This window comes from Cottoperca gobio, chromosome 11 (genome assembly GCF_900634415.1).
Source record: "Cottoperca gobio chromosome 11, fCotGob3.1, whole genome shotgun sequence".
In the NCBI taxonomy this organism is placed as follows: domain Eukaryota; kingdom Metazoa; phylum Chordata; class Actinopteri; order Perciformes; family Bovichtidae; genus Cottoperca; species Cottoperca gobio.
In genome coordinates this window covers 4,574,937-4,596,491 of record NC_041365.1, presented here as the reverse complement: position 1 = coordinate 4,596,491, position 21,555 = coordinate 4,574,937, and the positions used below count along the sequence as shown (strand labels likewise).

General features: G+C 45.1%; 2 protein-coding genes across 11 annotated transcripts in view; one reads left to right on the top strand and one right to left on the bottom strand.

Annotated features, from left to right (window-relative positions):
- The window catches only part of dync1i1a (dynein cytoplasmic 1 intermediate chain 1a), a 49,813-nt gene extending 39,142 nt beyond the window's left edge, over positions 1-10,671 (top strand). For all 10 annotated transcript variants that reach the window (XM_029443055.1, XM_029443054.1, XM_029443056.1 and 7 more), the window contains 3 exons: positions 4,310-4,450; positions 7,304-7,429; positions 9,691-10,671. In XM_029443055.1, coding sequence (XP_029298915.1) covers positions 4,310-4,450; positions 7,304-7,429; positions 9,691-9,801 — 378 coding nt within the window. In that variant the 3' untranslated portion in view covers positions 9,802-10,671. The remainder of the gene's footprint in view (positions 1-4,309; positions 4,451-7,303; positions 7,430-9,690) is intronic.
- Positions 10,672-11,564: 893 nt separating this feature from the next.
- slc25a13 (solute carrier family 25 member 13) overlaps positions 11,565-21,555 on the bottom strand; it is a 45,969-nt gene continuing 35,978 nt past the window's right edge. Inside the window, 4 exon segments of the mRNA XM_029443053.1 lie at positions 11,565-12,573; positions 15,803-15,893; positions 16,140-16,298; positions 20,014-20,152. Of these exon segments, the coding sequence (XP_029298913.1) occupies positions 12,372-12,573; positions 15,803-15,893; positions 16,140-16,298; positions 20,014-20,152 (591 nt within the window). The 3' untranslated portion in view covers positions 11,565-12,371.

The window sequence follows — 21,555 nt, the reverse complement described above, 5'->3', positions numbered from 1 at the left end:
CTGTTACGGGCTGTGTGGATACTGTGTGGGTGTGTAGGGAAATTATTCAATAGCAGAGTGACACGATAAGGGTCTGAAGTGTCGCAGTGTTGTAAATCCCCTTCTCCGATCAGCAGACAAAACTTCCCAAGATCTACTAATACAGCGCTGTAGTTTTATAGATGGTACAGAAGAGGTGCACTGACAATACAACAGGCTGAGGAGGTTTGCCTGTGAGGCCGAACTCAGGGCCCTACTTCCCCTGAGGTGTAAATATAATGTAAATAGGCTTTCATTCTTCTTCATTCAATCTTGTATCATAATTACGACCTCATTGATTTGATTTAGCTGCTGATTATAGTTTTAAATAAATTGCACACATTCAGCTCGTTGAGGAAACGTTGACCGTGACACTGCGTTAACCCTAACAATGAAATCAGATCAGTTTCTTATACGAGCCGGTCTTCATCAGACACACTGTTAAAGGTGGGCGCTCCTCCTCTCGCTGGTCAAACCGATGTGATGAATTCTGTTTGGCAGCAGTTCAGTGGCAATAGAAGGCCGACTCACTGTTTTTATTGAAGTAGGCAGGAAATTTATTTGATTTTATTTGCACACACATGACTGTTAAAATCCAGAAACTTGAAAAAGAAATAAGAAAAGTGACAGGAAAGGTAAAAAAAGGGAAAGTATATCAAATATATTAAAGTCTTGGGTGGAAAGGATAACGAGTAATGGGAGAGCAAGAAACCGTATCACAACTTAGTGCATGTGATGCAGACACAAGAAGAAGGAAAGAGGGGAGGAAGGGAAATAGTGAGAGAGAGGAACATGAATAGAAGAGTCAGCAGAAGAGAGTGAGAGGAGGCTCTTTAAAGACAAAACAGTGTCATGGTCAATAGTGTGGGTGATGCTAACGTTGAAGGACAGAGGGATCAACATGAACAGGGCGTCAAACAGCAAACACAGCCAAAAATCAAAGAGAGACCTATTCAATATGAGGAAAATACATAATGCATATTGCATAATACCTTCAGCTTTATGCGAGATCCAGTTACAGCTTTCATGCTTGGCTGTGACAGGCAGTAAAACACTCTGATGAATTTTAGCTCATGTTTGCAGGCAGCTAGTCCAAAAGCCTTGTGTGAAGGGTCCCGTGATGCGTATTAAAATATTTCAGCGGATTTTCACCAGAAGTGTGTGTTATTTTTCAGGATTTGGGAATTCCCTGTTCTCTGAGGGGCACCGCAGGAATGTGTGTCTGTCTCTTATCCTTCATAACCCATATTTGTGTGTGGACAGGCAGAATACCTGCGTGTGTGTGTGCGTGTGTGTGTGTGTGTGTGTGTGTGTGTGTGTGTGTGTGTGTGTGTGTGTGCGTGTGTGTGCGTGTGTGTGTGTGTGTGTGTGTGTATGTGTGTGTGTGTGTGTGTGTGTGTGTGTGTGTGTGCGTGTGCGTGCGTGTGCGTGCGTGTGCGTGCGTGTGTTTGTGTGTGTGTGTGTGTGTGTGTGTGTGTGTTTGTAAATATAGACACACCACACATGCCTCACATGCACCTTTAGCAAGCTGCCTTTGCTTACCTAAAATCCCCCCGAGGTTTGCCTTCAACCCTACTGTTGTAACACACACACACACACACACACACACACACACACACACACACACACACACACACACACAGTGAATTCTCTCTTTGCATTCACGTTTGGCCTCACAGTTCAGAAAGGGTCTCGCACAGAAGTCTGCTGATGTTTTTACACTCGGCGGTGCAAATATTGTGGTTAGCGAAAACATTCTGAGTCGGCCGGTGTGTGAAGACATCACGACAGCTGGGAGTGGGTTCATGATTGTGCATAACTTGAACCGTCTTGCTCTCTTGACCCCAAAACCAGCATATACTAAGCGATTGGATGGAGCATAATCGTTCCACTTGGCTCTCTTAAGAAGTTATTTAAAGGCTGACTTCACGGTCAGTTCAGGTTGTTAACGAGCGTCTGCGTGCTGGAAGTGAGTCTGCACTGTTGGTCTTCAGTTAAGGGTTTTGTGATGTTTTTCCAATTTGAGGACAACATCTCAGTCCCCTCAGCGTGTAGTTATTATATCTAGTGTGAAGGTATCAAGTGATGTTTGTGATGCAGCCAGAATGGAAGCAGTGAATGACATGATTCTAGCCGCTGCAGACATGAGATGCTTTGTTGATTGTAGAGCTGACAAGTTATATGTCGCGTAACTTCCGTGGGACTTTAGCAGATTTTGAAAGCAAGGTCAGAAGGCACAGGCTGACGTATATTTTAGCATCAATATCCTTTCTAAACTTGCTCTGTGCCGTTAACTATCAGTATCCAGTGATGGTTTTCCAGTTCAAACGTGCTACAAGCTCCCCAGCTCCTCCGCACAGGAAAGATAATGACAACCAGTTACTTCACGTGCGGCGCCACAAGGATTAAGCTTAATTTTAAGATTAGTTTTAAGACTTGTTGCTGCAGATTATTTACCCAAATCACCTTATTTAAGAGAGGCAGATTATAGACAGACTACAGTAAAATAGTAGTTTACATTGTGAATAATAGGACATTATTCATCTCATCTCAGATGTGATGTATTACTTGTGTTTGGCCACAAGCACACAATTAAGAAAGAGTGCTTGACGTTGCATCAGGAGGCTTTATTCAGCACGGCACATTATCTCAATCAAATGTTGTTTTAAACACAATTTATTAACGTGAAACACAAGAGCTAGAGGATGAGTAAAAAACGTGTGAGGGCGAGACAGCGAGAACATAAACAGGAATGGCTCAGCGGATCCACGGCTGAATCTGTGAGGTGGAGAAAGATGACCTTTGCTGTCACCCGCCGGCTGGAAAACAGGTTCAATCGAGGCTTGAAATTGGTTCGGCTCTTGTTTGCTTGCGTTTATGTGAGTGTGTATCTGTCTGCGGGTTTTTACAGCCTTTCAGAACAACTGCGGAGAAGGAGAGTAAAGGTGATGGAGAGAAAGAGAAGGAATGAGAGGAGAGAGAGAGGAGAGAGAGAGGAGAGAGAGAGAGAGGGAGAGAGAGAGGGAGAGACTACATTCCTTCTTTTGCTCCTCCAGCCAACCTGTCTCCTGCCCCTCCCTCTCTACCTGTCAGGAATGCAGTTTGTGAGCCTCTGGAATCCTAACAGATGGGCAAACACACACTCATATTTGTATTAAGCAATATTCCCACACTTATATAATTTATCCTCCATCTTTAATTGCAGCACAAGCAGCAGCCTCGAGACCTTGGCTGCGCTCGCAGAGTCTGTGCGCCTCCAGGGCAAAGTTCCAAGAGAGGACACGTACACAATAATGGAAGGCGTAGGTTTTCTTTTAAAATCTTTTTTTTATTGACAACAACAAATGATGACAGTAATACCATCGAAGTTAGATGAAAAAGACGTGAGGAAAAGAAAAAATCAAATAGAAATGTTTGTGAAATGTCTTATTGTAGCCTAACTAAATAAGAAATGGTGTTTAAAGACTCGAGATAATAAAAGCTGTGTTTCTATGATGTGCACACAATTTGAGTGCACTTCAAAAGACCTTTACTCCCTAATGTCTGACCCCAACCTGAAATAACTAAAGAGTTATTCAGTGAAATATTTGAACCTACTTCTAAGGATGCTCTTTGTCCTCCTGCTCTGCTTTTAAGGACATTTGGTCTCCATAACGTCACAAACACAAAGAATCAATATTATCATGTTGTCTCATCTCAGGTATATCAGAGTGTATTAAGTAACAAAAAACAGCAATAAAGTTTAAGACAATTTTCAGTATCAGTCGGGCTCTACGTGCACACACTCCTAACCTCCGTCCATTGTCCACCCCTCCTTTTCCATCTCTTCCCATCTCTCTCTTTCTCTCTCTCTCTCTCTCTCTCTCTCTCTCTCTCTCTCTCTCTCTCTCTCTCTCTCTCTCTCTCTCTCTCTCTCAGACAGCTGTTGTGTTGAGGTTACAGTACACCTTGTGGAGGGGCCCTCCCTTTCATCTCTCCCAGCGGTTTTATGGTTCTGTGTGAATGTGCTAGGCTTTTTAATTAGGCTCTGCACCCAGACAGGCCCCAAGGCTGAGGCAGCGCCACTCTGTCTGAAGCTCGCTCACTCCCTCTCTCCATTCCTTCTCCCTCTCTCTCTCCTCTCTCTCTCTCTCTCTCTCTCTCTCTCTCTCTCTCTCTCTCTCTCTCCCTCTCTCATTTCTTTCTATCTCCAGTGTGTCATCTTCTATAATCCCTAACTCTCTCTCTTTTTGTCAACAGTGCTTTATCACACTAAACACACTCTATAGATTTCCTCTTTTCTGTCTTTCAGCACAACAAGCCTTTGTACTCATTTGAGGACAACGCCGACTATGTGTATGACGTCATGTGGTCGCCCGTACACCCTGCGGTCTTCGCCGCCGTGGATGGCATGGGCCGCTTAGACCTGTGGAACCTCAACAACGACACTGAGGTGTGTGTTTGTGTGTGTATGGGCAGTGCTGGGTGAATATAGGTCATTACGGGCGTGTTTTTCTCCGTCATCTCTTTGTGTGTTGATGTGCGTGTGTGTGTTTGGTGTCCTCAGGGCCTGTTGCTGGGCCTCAGCCCGAACCGCACAACCAAACACCCAAAAGCCTTTTCCCTCCCATCACCCCCCACCCCACCCCCCCATCCACCACCACCACCCTTCCACATCCCTCCCTACACACACACACACGATTCAAGATTCTGTGGGCGTTTCCCGCAGCCCTCGCTTTAAATCAAACTGGGGTGACAGCTCCTCGTCTCAGCTCCCACCGAGACGTCCCGCTAACATTCCTGCAACGTCTGTCCAACGTTGAGGCAACCTCAGGACCCCACCGCCTCGTCTCATCTGCCTCCCACACTCTGTTCCATCGGTGAAGTACACAGATGTGTAGGAGACCACGAGCAGAGAGCCCCAGCCCTCAGTCCGCAGTCCCATGCTGGAGATGGAAATAATAAAAGGAGAAAGTTCAGGCCACGGGTTGAGTTTCTCAGAGCTGCGGGGAAAGATTTATTTTCAGAAGAGAGCATTTGAGGCCAGTGAAGGAAAGATCATTTTATTATTCAGTTGAATTACATACAACATAACATGTAATACATTTATAGTATGAAATAAAATAAATGACATACCTGTTCTTCCAAAACAGTAGCAATCTCAGCTGAATGATCTTATGGCCATTTTATTCTACAAGTCACGCACGTTTGCAGTTTCTTATTGATTAAAGGAATAGTCTGACATTTTGGAAGATAAGTGCATTTCACAAAAATGTTGAACTATTCCTTTAAGGAGGAAAAAGTTGCATTATAGAGCAAAGATATCTCCAGCCATGAGTCTGAAAAATCTACTTTTGTTTGCAACTGAGTGGGCAGCGAACCTTTTGATCACGCAAGTAGAAGGATTCTTCATTCTCCTTCTCTCTTGGTTTCCATGGAGACACAGTGCCTTTTTTTTACTTTTCATCTCATTTTCTTGCAGCCACATATAAAATTCACATCTCATCTCCCAGGATTGTTTGGTCTCATCTTATCTCTCTCTTGTTTTAACCCCGAAGCTGTCCTGCACTGATCCCATCACTAGCGTTGGGTTTTCCCTCTGCGGCGCAGACGAACACTTTCCCATGGTTCCCTCAACAGCGGCCTTTTCACAGACTGAGGAAGAGTTAATTATCGACAGTCTAACTCGGCTAATAATGTCCTTTATGAGAATCATTTGCTCAGACAAACACACACACACACACACACATACACACACACACACACACACACAAACGGATGTAGCAAACACATGCAAGTCGTACACAGTGTAATAGCAACAGACTTCCATTGTTGCCATCATATTAAAAACACACATAACGACACTAACGGAGCAGCGCGGCGCGCCTGGTTCTCATTTCCAGCACACACACACACACACACACACACACACACACACACAGACATATACAGCCAATTTAAAGCGCTCAGTTCAGATCCACTTGGGCGGAGCGGTGGAAGCTAGCAGGCTAATGGCAGTCAGTCTGTGGTTAGCTCTGCTTTAAATACGCAGAAGCTCGGTGTGTGAGGCGACATGATGCCAAGGCCTCTGTCTCCACTGGTGACATGTGTCAGACTCGCTCGCCACATGTCAGGAACAGTTTATGGAAACGCTACAGATGGTTTTAGGTTTTTAAAGGTGCAACACGAGCACTGCTGTTTACCAAAAAGAGCAACAGCTCAGCCACAACAGCAAACATGAGTGCAGTTATAATACAGTAAATAGCACTGTGTGTGTGTGTGTGTGTGTGTGTGTGTGTGTGTGTGTGTGTGTGTGTGTGTGTGTGTGTGTGTCCACATTTGAATGAGAAGTTGTAAATTTGACAGCTATCAGAGTATTTGGACAAAGTTGTTCTTTCAATGTTGTAAACGTGTTCTGTAAATTAGACTGTAATGGCATAATGTTCCCATTTTCCAATAAACATTAAGAGGAATGGCTTAAACTGCAATTAGGCTCATTAAATAAAAAGAAATAAAGGACTCAGTAGACTTGATGTGAATGTGAATCTTTATTTTTTGAGCATTTGTTTTAGAAATGGAAAGAAGTTTTTCATTTGATTTGATGGAACTGGTTTGTAACTAACAAACAAACTCACATTAAGTCGGCTACATTCATCAACAAGGTAAATGCCACACTAGCAGCTGTAACCGAGAAAACAAAACAGTTTTTACACCACTTGCCTGCAGGCGGCAGGCTGCAGGTTGTGGTGTTTTTATGGATGTATTGTAGGGTTTTATAAAGGTTTATGTTCCTCATTAGAGGCTAACATAGTATTTTCATTTATTTTCCAAAGTACATTATGTGCTATAGTCCTATCACTCCGAAACAGGATTGAGTTCTTATATGTCTGGCCAATTCCTTGTCTTAATATGGTGTTTTTATAAAGTGAAGTATGCCATAAAAAGCATAGTTAAAGTCATAGTATAATTTCATTAATTAAAAAAATCATAGTATTTTATGTGATTAAAATATCATATAAAGTCATCGTATAGTATGTCCTTAAAAATAAATTATTTAAAAAAAGTCAAAATATAGTATGCCATAAAAATATTTAAAAAGTCTTTCAAAATAATTATTTAAAAAAGTCAAAGTATAGTATGCCAAAACAAAGCCATAAAAAAGTCATAATATACTATGTTTATTATACATCCCAGTTTACATGTGAACATCAGATTTGCATGAATGTGACCTATATGTGAAGTATGAAAATGTACAATATTGATACAAAAACTGAATTTGTTATTTGTTTAACTTCTTGTCCACCAGGTACCAACTGCCAGTGTGACCATCGAGGGGGCTTCGGCCCTCAACAGAGTCCGCTGGTCGTCGGGGGGGAAAGAGGTTGCTGTGGGCGACTCAGAAGGCAGAGTCTGGATCTACGACACTGGAGAGGTACAGATAACACTGCAAGCCTTTAAAAGAGCAGAATCCTTTTTGGTACCCAGAAATAAGGGCAGAGTGAGACTCCTCTTTTCCACGTAATGATTAACACTAACATTTTTAAAAAGTGCTTCTCATATAATGTTCATATTTTTGCAGCCTGCTCCGGGTAAATAAATCTGCTGAGTACATCGTTGTTGCATTCGCTGCGACGCATGGAGCTGGTGGTTCTTGCGGGTGGAGTTTGCAAACAATCAAAAGATTTAATTACACCCTAGGTGTCAAAAGCAGGAGTGTGCTACAAGGACCAAAACGTGCTGCACTGTTGCAATTAAGTTGTACTGGAGTAGATTGATTGAGAGGTTTCAGTGCCGGGTACTGTTGCTCCTGGTGTTGCTAAATGAAACATCAGTGATACCTCCCTCTCTCCTGAGTCAACCAAAATAAACTGGCATGTGGCGGGAAACACTGCCGCAAATAGTGAAAATTGTGTATGTAATTTTAACCCGAGTCACGATTTTACAATGTTGAGTTTTTACAGTGAATACTGTAGTTTTATGTCTCATGTGTATTCGCTCCACTGACTTTGGCGAAACACATGCACTAATGCAACCTCCACATGCACCACTGTCAGCATTGCCATGAATGTATGCGTTTGATCCCCCCCCTCCCTCTTTCGTGTCCTTGTAAAATGGCCTCCACATGACTTTGCCACCACCACAAAGCGGCCAACCAGCCGGCCTGCGCCTGTATGTCCTCCTGTTAGGATCCCCATGAGAGGTTAGCCTAGCCGCTGGGCTAATTTTAGCATCTTTTTGTTGTGTGGTGAGTTGGAGAGAGGCTCGGCCGGGCTGGTGGTCTCCACGCTGGGTTAATGGTAGCGAAGAGTCATCAATAAAATTGGAGGGGGTTGAAAGGTTTTATGACTCCAAAGAGGAGTGTGTATGTGGTGCTTGATGGGGGGGGGGGATTGACTTCACTAGAAACTCTCCTCGTATAGCTAAAACTAGTAACAGCGTGTGGAGTAAAAATGGGTGTGTTTAATGTAGTAGTATTTTATTCAGTGCAAACTAGTTTCAAGTCGTTTATCAGCAGGAGTCAGGAGTTAGGATCAGTCCTGTGATGTTGCCACTCTGTGTAAGAGCTGCAGCGGTTAGTCGATTGACAGAAAAAGAATCTAAAGTGGCAGAAAATGCTGTTTTCAACCTCTCACATTTTGATATTTTGAATCTTTGGGTTTTGGACATTTTATAGACCAAAACATTAATCTTTCATCCAGGAAGTAATCAGCAGATTAATCAATAATGAAAATAGTGCATAGTTACAGCCCGACTGTATGGAAAGTCTACATTATAACAAAAGTCTTTCAGATGGCTGCCATGGGAAAAGAAACTCCAGCTGATCGGGGTTAGTGGCTCAACGCTGCAGCGTGACATGACAATGTTCTGAAGCTGCAGCTTTTTAAAGCCCGACACTAAATCTCCCAGTGTTTCTTTGACACACTTCTTGGAGTCTGTTAAAATTCTGCTAACTCCGAAGTCACTCAGGCAATATACATGATGTTCTGGCAGAGCCCCCTGCTGCTGCCGGCCCGGCTCTGTGGGGGGTTGGGGGGGGGGTTCAAAATGGCTGCCTCCCTCCTCCTGGTTCCTGTTTAATTACAGCCTGGCCATGCAAAGCGGTTACAGACAGCTTGGGTGGCAGCCGCGGCTTCTGTCCCACTCATTCTGACTCCCACAGTGCACGGCTCCAAAGCTAAACACTTAAAGAACATTCAGTTTGACATCCGGTATTACTCTATGGTCAGTGTAACTACACAACGTGTCGCCGTGCAGCAGACTGAAATGTCTCAACAACTCTTTGACAGACATGCATTGTCCCCAGAGGATCATTCAGGGGATTCTCTGCCTTTTCCTCTCGCGCAAAGGTTCCCACAGTTTTGATGACCGAGTGTCAATTTCGGGAGCCGCTGATGGAGGAGCACAGGAAGTCGTATGATTTGTGGTCCCATAATGGCGTTTAACATTTAGATTCTTAGAGCAACTAATTCACCTGTTTGCAGATCACACTGTCTGTCCCCCGAGGCCGGTCAAAGTAACAGTTGATCAACTTTTCCTGAAAAAGAACCGCAGCTGAACATCCATCATTGTCCCCGTATGGCATCAAGAATAAAAATCTAAATGTGTTGATGCCTCACATTTAATATGTTTTGTAACAAGTCCTAACGCACCATGCGCCCAATGTTACCTGTGTTTCTTTGATGTTCGCCACAGCTGTCAGTGACGCACACCGATGACTGGTCTCGCTTCGCTCGAACGCTGATGGAGATTCGCGCTAACCGGGCGGACGGCGAGGAGGAGGGGCCTATGGAGCTGCCGTCGTAGAACAGGACTCCAAACCAAAGAGGAAGAAACCAGAGAGCGGAGGGTGTACTACGAAGCGAGATTAGTGGGTGAGCGAGGTACGCTGAGGCTGAAGCCAGAAGGTTCAATGTCACGAAGGTGGCTCTCTTTTAACCTGGCTTACCTCGCCATGGTAACTTCACCTGCCCCGGAGGAGCTTAAGTTTAAAGTTTTGGATTGAAATTGACAACAAACAAAAAAAGAAGCGCCACCCTTTCCCTAATCAACTCCTGTTGACCTGTGTGTCAGACGTTCTCTTCAGAGGTTTATATATCCGCTGGCTTTTCCTCAAGATACTCTCTGTGAGCGGCAGATTCTCAGCTGTGGGGATATGATATGAGCCGCACATTAGTAATGCCACTGGAAGAAGACACCTACATGCATTCGTTGATACAGACAAATGTGAGCAAGAACACTGAATGCACCATATACAGCTTGTTCTGGCCCTCACTTAACTACTGAATGTGTTTGTAGTGTTCCACACTGTCTATAAAAGAAGCCTTCTGTAAAATCGCAGGTAGCATACATTAATAATTCACTTACATCATTAATCAGAATGACATCTTCCTGCAATGCAGTATAATTCCCTCATAGGAGTTCTTAGTGTAATATATGCAGTAGATTGCAGCCACATGCTCGTCACTGGAGCCTTATGGGAACATGAGGGCGAATGCGTTCAGAGACAAGTCATCAGTCTGGTGCCGCTGACCCCCCTGCAGTTAGTTTCAGGTCATCTCAACCCTGTCAAACAGCAAATCATCCATACACTAAAAGAATGAAGGCAAAGCATCTACATTCAGTTTAGTCTGTTAGTAGTGATCACTCATATTCAAACAATAAAATGTATTTCACTTTGACTTTAAATAAAAGACCCAAATGCAATTCTTGAATGTAATGAAGCTTAAGAGCTGTAGAAACAAACAGTTGGCATTTAGAGTCAAATATATTAACTCACAATTTGACATGATTAGTAATTTTCTGCCAGTATTCCTCGTTTGCCTTAATTGCAGCAACATTGATGCGGTAATAAAAAATAAATAAAGCTTATCCCATGTCCAACCTGTCCTCTTCCTCTGAAGTAGGCGTCATGATCGGTGCGTTTCGTGCGGATATAAGACTCAAACGATGCAACAAACATCCAGTTTTATGGGAAGTCGCACAGAGCCCGATGAAGAACAAAGACAGTTGATAACCGCCGTCATCTCTGATCGGGGGTTTTAGGTTTTGTTGAGAAAGCCCGGCTCTGTCTGACTTGCTTCGTAGTTCAGCCCTCTGGTGTGCTTTTAATCGGTGTCACTGTAGCATGTGCGTGCGTCTCAATCAGTTTAGTTTAGTTTCTTCACCTGTATGTACATGTTCCTCCTGCGGTTCTGTTGCATTTACTCGCCTGTAAACGGACAAACTGTTGACCTCTACTGATTTGTTTGCCTTTCTTTCTTTCTTTCTTTCTTTAATAACTTAAGGTGATTTGTTGCTTGCAACCCGTGAGCCTCCAGTATATACAAAGTGTCAGACTTATAGCCTTAAGAAGATATGTGTACTGTGACAACGCTTTGCACTTCTGTAAAAATGAAGCCGGGTCCATAGACTAGTCATGTATTGTTTACAAAATGTCATGTTCACTTTGTTGTGCTTCTTTTCTCTCTATTATGCCTGCATGCGACACATTCCTGAAATATTCCAGATGCGTAAACATGGAGTTATTATGGTGACGTTTCCACACGTGGGGCTCTGTGGCTGCTTTATGTCGGTGTCTGTCAGACACTCAATCCAGTCTGGTACAGGCAACAACTGTATATTCTTTAATGAATTGTTAATTATCAAGAGGTGAATCGTACTGCAGAGTGCTGGCTGTAAAACATGCTGTGTTTACTATTAAAGCATAGCTGATGAACTGTTGTCTTGCTTTTTGAAAATAAAAACTCCAGCATACATTCAGTTTACTAACATAAGTTTCTCTTTACTCTCGGTACACATGTTGCCGCCATAACGCACAGTAAGGCACGGTTATTACACACCACATGTAACTCCTACATTCTCTGTACTGTACAAGTTAAAATACGTCCCGACACACTACAGACCTGCAGTCGGTGCCAGCTGTCTCTCAGATATTTACACATCTGCATACATTTAGACCTGAAACCAAACATTGTGAACATTCTGAATGTTGTGACCAATCCTGTGGATGCATATGATCAAATGAGCACACGACCAAAACAGCAGTATAGATATGAAAATATGTCTCTGGATTTCTCATATGTACAGAAGTCTTTCTTAGCCCAGCTATATGATCGTGTGAGGAATTACTTTGGTTATAAAGCAACAAAAAAAGAAGACACTGAAACAATCTGCAACTCTACCGTTTGTAGTGTTTGATAGAAATAATAATAATAAGTGTTTAAACTTCTGCTGCCTGTGTGAATAATACAAAACCACATTATAATTCAGCTCTATACAAAGTCAATCAAGGTTAAAACAAGTATATAATATACATATATATGATTATAAGAAGAGCTAACTTAAAATCCTACAATGACTTTACATTTACGCCGCTAACCGTGGAGGTTCAGGGGGCGCTCACATCGGAGGGGGGCCGCCGCCGTCGCCACCGTGTAGCGTGGGAGATGGAGTCCAAACTTGTTCTCGATGCCAGCGAACGTGGCCACGGCCAACCTGAAGCCTCCGATGTGGTCGGGGTTGGGCGCCGGCAGGCTGATCCGAGACTTTGGGGTGGGCTCTGAGCCAGCCGGCTTTCTGTGGTGTGGAGAGAGAGAGAGAGAGAGAGAGAGACGGGAGGAGGAAGTGAGAGAGAGAGAGGGAGAGAGAGACGAGCGAGAGCGAGAGAGAGAGAGAGAGAGATATATCTTTCGACGATACCCGTCATGAGGAAGTAGCGACGCGTGCGCGCGCGACTGGCGGTCGTATTTGAGCGCGCTCGCGCTTTCGCGCTCACGTGCTCGCTCGTGCTTGGGCGCTCTGTACTACTCTCGCGTTCGCTCTGGCCTCGATATCCCCCCTCGAGCCCCCGAGAGAGAGGCGGCCCAACCCGGCTCGTCTCTCTCTCTCTTCTCTCTCGCTATATAGCGTTCGCTATCTCTGGCTCTCTCCCCTTCTCGTCAGGCCTCTCTCTTACATCTCGCTCTCTCTCCTCTCCCTTCCACTTTCGTCACTTCGTCCTTGCTCTCTCTCGGATGCGTGCTATCTCTCTCTTCGCTTGCTCCACTCGCGCATGCTTTTGTGTCGTCTTTTCGGCCTCTGCCGCTCCTCGTCGCTCTCCCGCTGGCTCGCGCCCCTAGCGTAGTTTCGTTTCCGTTCTGAGCTATAGCTCGATACCGGTCTATTGTCGGCCCGTGATCGCTCTCGCTCTAAGTCTCTCTCCGGTTCGATCGCTCTTTTGTCTTTGTCCGCGCCCTGTTCTTCCTCGCGCTGTCTCGTACTCCCTCGCCTCGCCCTTCTCCTCCTGGCGTCTCGTGCTGTCCACCACAACAGAGAGAGACGAGAGCGAGGGAGACGGGAGGAGAAGAAATCGTGAAAGTTTAAGGCCCGGAAGAGGGCATACAAGAGAAGGGAAGGGGGCCCGTCTTATTCTTTCTCGCTCTGCCTCCTTTGTGTTCTTTCTTGTTCCGCTGTCTCTTCATATTTCTCCACGGCCCATCCTATCGCCTCTCTCCTTGCTCGCTTCGCCTCCTCCTCTCTCTTCGCCCGTCGCTCTCTCTCTCTCTCTCTTCTCTCTCGCTCTCTCCCATCTCGTCCCCCGTCGCGGGCACCGCGGCGGGCGTAGTTTCCCGGGGTTTGGCGCAGAGTGGGACGAGCGAGATGGATGTAGAGATAAGTACACAAACACCCAATATAGAAGAGAGAAGAGTCTCCTGCTCCTCCTCTTGTCTCTCCGCCTCTCTTCCATCGACCAACACCTGATAGGATCGGCTTGTCTCTCTCTACCTCCTTCTTCCAGCCTCGCTAGCGCTCGTCATTCTATCGGCACCTCTCTATCTCTTGTCTCGCTCATGATCTCCGTCCACCACCTCCTCTCTCGTGCTCGTCTGCTGTCTTCGATTGTCCTCTGCCCCCCCGTCTATTGAGTCTCGTTCAAACCAAAGAATCAACAAGAGAGACCTCGTACTCTCCTCTCGCTCTCTCTCTTCCCTCTCTTTAGAGAGTGACTGATAGTGCGCCACAATTCACAACCTATATATATATAGAAATCTAAGTAGCGAGGTCGCTAGGAGATATATGCACATAGATAAGATGATAGATCTAAGAGATAGAGGTCCTCCGAGAGGTCTATGTGAGCGATATCTATAAGTCTCACACATATCTCTTATACTATTGCATAGAGAGATGCACCACATAGTATGATAGATATCGAACTGATAATCTGTATGATACATACTAGCATGCCACACACAATACCTATACTCTAAGTCCACCTAGCGCGCATATTTCAGATATATCTCTCATCTATTTCACCTCCTCATCTATATATTGATATGATCGCTTGATCATATCGTAAGAATATCTCTATACTATCTATGCTCGATATAGATAGTACTCTTCACACATATATCATATCTCTTTTCTCTCTCTATCCTCATCTATCTCTCTCTCTCTTCTCTCTTTCGCCTGCTACTCTCCTCTCTCTCTCTAGCTTTTGTTCCCATTATATATCTATTCTAGATAGATACCTATTCAACATCTATCCTCTATGCTCTCTCTCATCTCTTTTCTCTATAGTTCTACTCGCTCTATCACGCTATGCTATCTACAGATCTTTCAATCTCCGCTGGTTTTCTTCTCTTTCTTCTCGCCTCTCTTTCTCTCTTATCCTCTCGCTCTCTCCTGCCACCTCACCTCTCTCTCTCTCCCCTCCTCCTTTCTCCGGCCTATATCCGATAGAGCGCGCTATCTCTACATTCTGTGTGCCCCTCTCTCTAGCGTGAGATGTATAATAAGACTAATATATAGATAGATAGAGTTCCACCATTTAGAGAACGTTTCGAAACCCATATATATAGAGAGAGATAGATATGAGCTTAGAGAGAGAATATCTCTCTTTCTAGAGAGAGAGAGAGAGGGGGAAGAGGGAGAGGAGGCAGAAGGTGAGGAGTGGTGGAGTTAAAGTGGAAATGTTGAACAACATAAACAGTTTGCAAGATGTATTTTAACCAAACAGGGGAGAAAGTGAGCGTTTTATTATCATTTTCTTAATCTTGAATTAATATTATCATATTTTAAACACTGCTCGCCCACAGAAATAAAACATCTTAATAGAAAATCAAAAGTGGATGAACAGCGGAAACAAATTCAAAATCCCTCGCCGATTTCACGTCGAGCTTTGTGATTGGCTGCCAACACGGACAAGCAAAGGAGCGCAGATCAACTCGCCCAAAAACCCACACCAAAATGTTCATTGGATCTGCAGTAGATTTTGTTCCACTGCGAGTGTTCGGGAGGAGAGGGCGCTACATGTGAACGCCACGAACCATCGAGTGACATACATGCATGTGCATCACAGCTGTGTATTAAAAGAAGCCCTTTCTTCGTCACTGCGAGAGGTTCACCACCTCTCTCCCCCACTGGACCTTTTTAACGTTAGGAGATGAGTGAATTATTCCTGAGTGACCCTATTTTGAGGAGGAAAATGAGCTTGTTTCAATCCCAGAAGTGGGGAGAGTACATGTGCAAGTCAAATAGGTACAGCCCGCCCTGATCACAGTACGGCACAAAACTCTCCAGTTTGAGAAAATTGTCACATCCAGAGCTTCGGGTGAGAGCTTCAGTCTGCGAGCTAATGTGCACGTCAATTATTTTTTGGATCTTGTGGCATTTCTTTCGCGTCCAAAAGAGCAGCTACTGTGTGTCGAAATCAAGCCCATTGTTCTGCAAGCGCATGGTCTTTGTCATTACAAAACCCAATTTAATATCAAAGTAAAAATGGAAATGAAGCTTGTCGGGAGGGTTAGTGAGAGAGGATGAGACTTACTGTCCTCCAAAGTCGACGTAGAACCAGCGCTGCAGGAGTTCGTAGGTCACCAGCGTCACTCCAAACTGAGGCGAGGATCTGCACACACGAGCTGCAGGGATGTAGAATGTGTTTTATTTAAATGTAGATGTTTGCTTATCTACACACATGTATAATGAAGGTATGGTTACAGAAGTGAGGGGGACTATTTATATCAAAATAAAAAAGTTAATGCTATTTCTGTATATTTATAACAATCTAGCAAATCAAGATGGAAAATCTTTTCCATTTTGGTTTTGGTTATAAATAAAAAAGCTTAAAAACTTCCATCATTAGATGTTGTCCTCAGCGAACTAACCTCCAGCTCCTTTCCAGAAAGCCCGGGGTCCCTCTTCTCTGAGAATCTTCCAGAAACAGTCCACCAGGCCGCTGTAGGTGGTCTGACCGGCACGTGCCGCCACCTGTAGCCTGGTCTTGATCACGTCAGCTGGGGTCACCAGAGAGGCCGCCGGCATGCCTGGGGAAAATAATTCAAGGGCTGTTTGATGTGTCGGATGTGTTTGACTCTAAATAGAGCAGCACTTTTCAAATCAGCCCATAACAAATGAGATGATTTGTAGCAAGCAGCCATCAAAATGAATCTTGCATCTCATCCTAACTGCATCTCATAGATTGGTTTCAGCGCCCTTTGTTCGCTCTTTTAAAACACGTCATCTTGGATCTTGACCATCTTGCCGCAAGTTTGCTGCACACATACACTATACAAAAGTAAGGGCCAGTTCCTATCACTTCACCATCAACTAATCCATACCACCGGCGAGGCCATTATTTAATCTCTACCTTTTTTCTTCCTTTCCTCCCTCTTCCACTTTCCGTACAGCCTTTTGAACGGGGTCACACAATGGACGGTAATGAGAGCAATGCACACTGTGCCCCGTGTGCTGGTGAAAGTGACTGGCTGACTGAAGGGAAGGACTGCAAAGCCCCCACTAGAGCCACTTCAGCCATGAATGGGCTCAATCATTGATGGCTCGGTCATTACCATCAACTGCCCTCTTGACGATTTATTCTGACTTCTTGGTTTTTGGAACGGCCAAACGAGCTATTCAGCGAGATTAATCAACTCGGCATTAGGTAGCAGACTGGCACCCGGTGGAGACTGACCACCTGCACTGAGCTGAGGGGAGGAGGAGAGGAAAGAGAAAAGAGGAGGAGATTGGAGAGGAAGAGAGCAAGAGAGGAGGAGAGGAAAGAGGAGGAGAGAGGAGAGGAAGAGAGGAGAGGAAGAGAGAGGAGAGGAGGAGAGGAAAGAGGTGGAGATAGGAGAGGAAGAGAGAAGAGGAAAAAGGAGGAGAGAGAAGAGGAAAGAGAAAAGAGGAGGAGAGAAGAGGAGGAGAGGAGGAGAGGAAAGAGGAGGAGAGAGGAGAGGAAAGAGAGGAGGAGAGGAAAGAGGAGGAGAGAGAAGAGGGAAAGAGGAGGAGAGGAAAGAGGAGGAGAGGAAAGAGGAGGAGAGGAGGAGAGGAAAGAGGAGGAGAGAGGAGAGGAAAGAGAGGAGGAGAGGAAAGAGGAGGAGAGAGAAGAGGAAAGAGAAAAGAGGAGGAGAGGAAAGAGGAGGAGAGAGGAGAGGAAGAGAGGAGGAGAGGAAAAAGGAGGAGAGAGGAGAGAAGATGAGGAGAGGAAAGAGGAGGAGGAGAGGAAGAGGAGGAGAGAGGAGAGGAAAGAGAGAAAGAGGAGGAGAGAGGAGAGGAAGAGAGGAAAGAGGAGGAGAGAGGAGAGGAAGAGAGGAAAGAGGAGGAGAGGAAAGAGGAGGAGAGAGGAGAGGAGAGAGGAGAGGAGAGGAGGAGAGGAAAGAGAAGGAGAGGAAAGAGGAGGAGAGAGGAGGGGAGAGAGGAGGGGAAAGAGGAGAGAGGAGAGGAGAGGAAAGAGAAGGAGAGAGGAGAGGAAAGAGGAGGAGAGAGGAGAGGAAAGAGAAGGAGAGAGGAGAGGAAAGAGAAGGAGAGGAGAGGAAGAGAGGAAAGAGGAAGAGAGGAGGAGAGGAAAGAGAAGGAGAGAGGAGAGAAAAGAGGAGAGAGGAGAGGAGAGGAAAGAGGAGGAGAGGAAAGAGAGAGAGGAAGGAGAGGAGAGGAAAGAGGAGAGGTAATAGCAGAATAATGGCACAGTGGGAACTCATATAATATCAAGTATACAGTATTTATAATGTGGCAAAGGGATATTATGTTGGCACCTTATTTAAGTCTTAAAAGTTTTGTCCCGAGATAATGTCTACGGGGCTGAAAGCTTTCTTTTCATTACAGACGGATTATTTCTCTTTCTTAATAAATGGATTGTTTTGTGAATATGAGGTTTGATTTATTCATATAGCCCATTATGGCTTTACAATATGTACGCCATATCGCACCACCTTCTGTTCTCGATTCAGACAAAGAACTCCCCAACATAACGAAAGAGACCTCCAGAGAAATAGAGTAAAAGTAATACCGAGCTGGCAGTCTTCTTCCTCTGTGCCTGTGTTGGTGCACTGCTGCCTTATTGTGAGACTAGTGCTCCACAGGGTACATTTATTGTGATATGAAGGCAGTCAGATGTGTGAAGGTGGAGTCAGTGCATTGCAATGTTTTGCTTGAAAAGTAGTCAAAATAGTTTCCACTCTGTGCAACGACAAAGATATTGCTTACACCTCAAAGTGAATACGGCCAACGTTTCCTCCATAACCGTTTGTCACATCCAGAGCGAGGTGGAGATGGCCGACACTATGTTCTTCCCAGACCAGAGGAATGCCTCGCTAAATAATGCTGTGCAAACTGAGCGTGTAATTCAATTTCCTGTGCCGACTGTAAAACACTAATTGCCAGAATGCTGTAACCGCTGATAAATACACGCGAAAGAGGGATGATAAATGTGTCGACGTAACGAAAAAAAATTAAGAAATCATGAGACTCGTTTCAGCTCGGAGTCTGTGGGCCGTGGCTGCCACTCTTGTGGTGAAAAAACCCCAGAGTAAAAATGGAGGAGGGAAGCAGGAGTTATGATTTTTCCATGTTGTGCTGTGCCTCTGCGTCAAAAAGAGAGCGCCGCTGACACATCTCCGAGGATTCAGAACAAATATGAAGTCTTTTATGCAAATGCTCTAAAAGCCTTTTAACTTGGCTGGGAAATGCTGGTCTCTTGTTCGTGTTTACTTTAGGGATAAAACCAATATTTAGACTCATAATTTCATGCAGAGGATAACATCGGTGGATGTTGGTGTTCTTGGCCTCTTTGTGACGACGACAGACAGGATTCTGCATTCTTTCAGGGTGAACATGCATAAAGTATGCACAAGCATGTTCTGTGCGCTTGCCTTCATGTGTGTGTGTGTGTGTGTGTGTGTGTGTGTGTGTGTGTGTGTGTGTGCGTCACATGTATTAGGATTGGAAAGTTCGGTTGGCAGGCGTCTGAGGCGCTTCCCTGCTGCAGAGCTCCAAACCCCCCCCCCCCCCGGTCCCCAATCGCTGAGCAGCGCTCTAATTAGCAGCTACCGCCATGGAGCCTGCGGTCAGAGGCTGCCTGGCTTCCAAACTTCGGAGCTGTGCTACTGTTGCTGCAGACCTGTGGAGGTCTGAGGCGAGAGCAGAGTGAGACCTGCTCTCACACTTTGTTAAAAGAAAACTGGACCCGACCAAAGATTTTCATAAACTTCAGCGCTCTACACGTTGCTTCAGGGACTGGGCACATTATGAACGGTCAAATGTTTTACAAGACATGGGGGGTTCTTTGCACCTGGCAGACGGACAGAAATGTCTAGAAATGTGTACAGTGACACAATCACAGCAAGTTAGAAAGTCTGAGATTTTAGTAAACGTTTCTGTTGGTGGTCTAGTTTAAAACCTTTGTATTGTTTAAAAGTAAACTTTGTGGGATGCACATAGCACAGCGATCCACAGCACCAGATGATGTACACTACCAAATCACAAAACAGACTGAATGAATATTCATTTATTTACCTATTTACAGGGGAGAAAATTGGCAGCAGATTACAACTTTCATCTCTTCTTACTCTTGTGTGCATACACAGTGTGTTCAGTGTGTCCAGAAAGCACACATAGGTGCTTTTGATATTTAGTCCAGGATCCCTCAGCTGAAATATTTGCAAAAAACTGTTATCTGGAAACTTAAAACTGGCATTAGCGTCTTAAACTTGATACTGCTTCTCTACTTTCTTCTGTTGAAGTATAAAGGCTGAAGTATCTTACCTGCCAGCGCTCCAGCAAAGAGCATCTTGGCTGGCCCTATCCTTCCGTCCTCCTCAGTGAAGTGAGCCTTGAGGTGGGCGTAGCAGGGGAAGTAGATGGCTGAGAAGGGGATGTCCCGCAGGAAACAGGCCTTGGAACCCTAGAGAAAGACAGTCAGAGGGAAAAGGAGATCTTTAAGTTCATATGTATTAAGGGAAAGACGAGCATACACAGAAATGAGAGCAGAGAAAGAGTGATGGGGCTCGGGTCTCTGAAGATGGATGGTTTGTTTTGCTTTTTTAAAACCACAAATGTAACAACTGTCTGTTCACAAAGCAGATATTCAAGCATCAACTGATGTTCACGCCAACGAAAGTACTTCCAAAAGACTCCTGGAACTCTAATGGCAGAGTGAAATATTGACCACAACATGCCAAACAAATCATGTCTCTCCATATGCAAACGATCTGTGTCCTCGGCAGCAGGTGAGGGAGGCAGCTCCGAAAGCAAAGCTGACAGAAAAAGGGAGAAGAAAAGCAGAGAAAGACAGACTGGCTGACGAAGATGACTCCTTGTCTGCCACTGTAAACACACTATATCATCAGGCCTATTGAGTTTCCTGCTGTATTTCAAGCCTGTTGGCCCGCTGCCACCTTCTTGATACAGCAACTACAGTCAACAGAATGAGTTTAAAGAGCTGGGCAGGGTCTCCCTGTTTTGGACAGGCTTCATTTAACTCCTGTGGGATAATCCTTTGGTTCCTACACACACACACACACACACACACACACAAACAGAGAGAGGTTTGGCAGATACCTGGTCTATCTCTTTCCCTCTCTTTCCTCTGGCACTTCTTGTCTGTCTGGCCCTCCTGCTGGCTGGCTGGGGCCCAAGCGGCTGCTGAAAGCTGGGAGATTCTATCGAGGCAGGGCAGACAGGCAGCGTCACAGGGACTGGGACTAGAAGCCTTAATATCAGGGTAATGCTGTTGCGTTGGGTAATGCACTGGCAGAGCGGCAGCTCAGAGAGTGAGTGTATTGAATTATTTTATTTTATAGTCTTTTATTTAGTTAGTAAGAATATGCAAAATGCCCCTGATGTCCTCCTGCACACAAAAAAACAGATAAAATATGTCCGTAAACATGAGTCAATATTCCTACACTGACAACTTTCCCCCAGTGATGAATGGTGGCGCTGGTGCGTTAGCCACCCTACAGTACCAACCGGTAGCTCCACCAGCGGAGGGTGAGCGTCAGGATAATTACCCTGACAAAGGCAGCTCTGTGCCTGGGTGCAGCCCCTCCGGAGCCAGCCCGTCTGGGGCTTGCAGGCTGGAGCTCGTCTCCTCCCCGCCTCCCCTCCACCACCACCAACACCGCCGCCAACACCGCCACTGCTTTCTCAATGCACTTTGTCTCCTCTCTATGCATTGACCAGGAGACAAACACAATGAAGTATGTGCACAAGCATGCACACACTGCGTGATGCAGCATTGAGCAGAGTGTAGCTATGTGGACACACACACACAGACACACACACACACACACACACACACACACACAC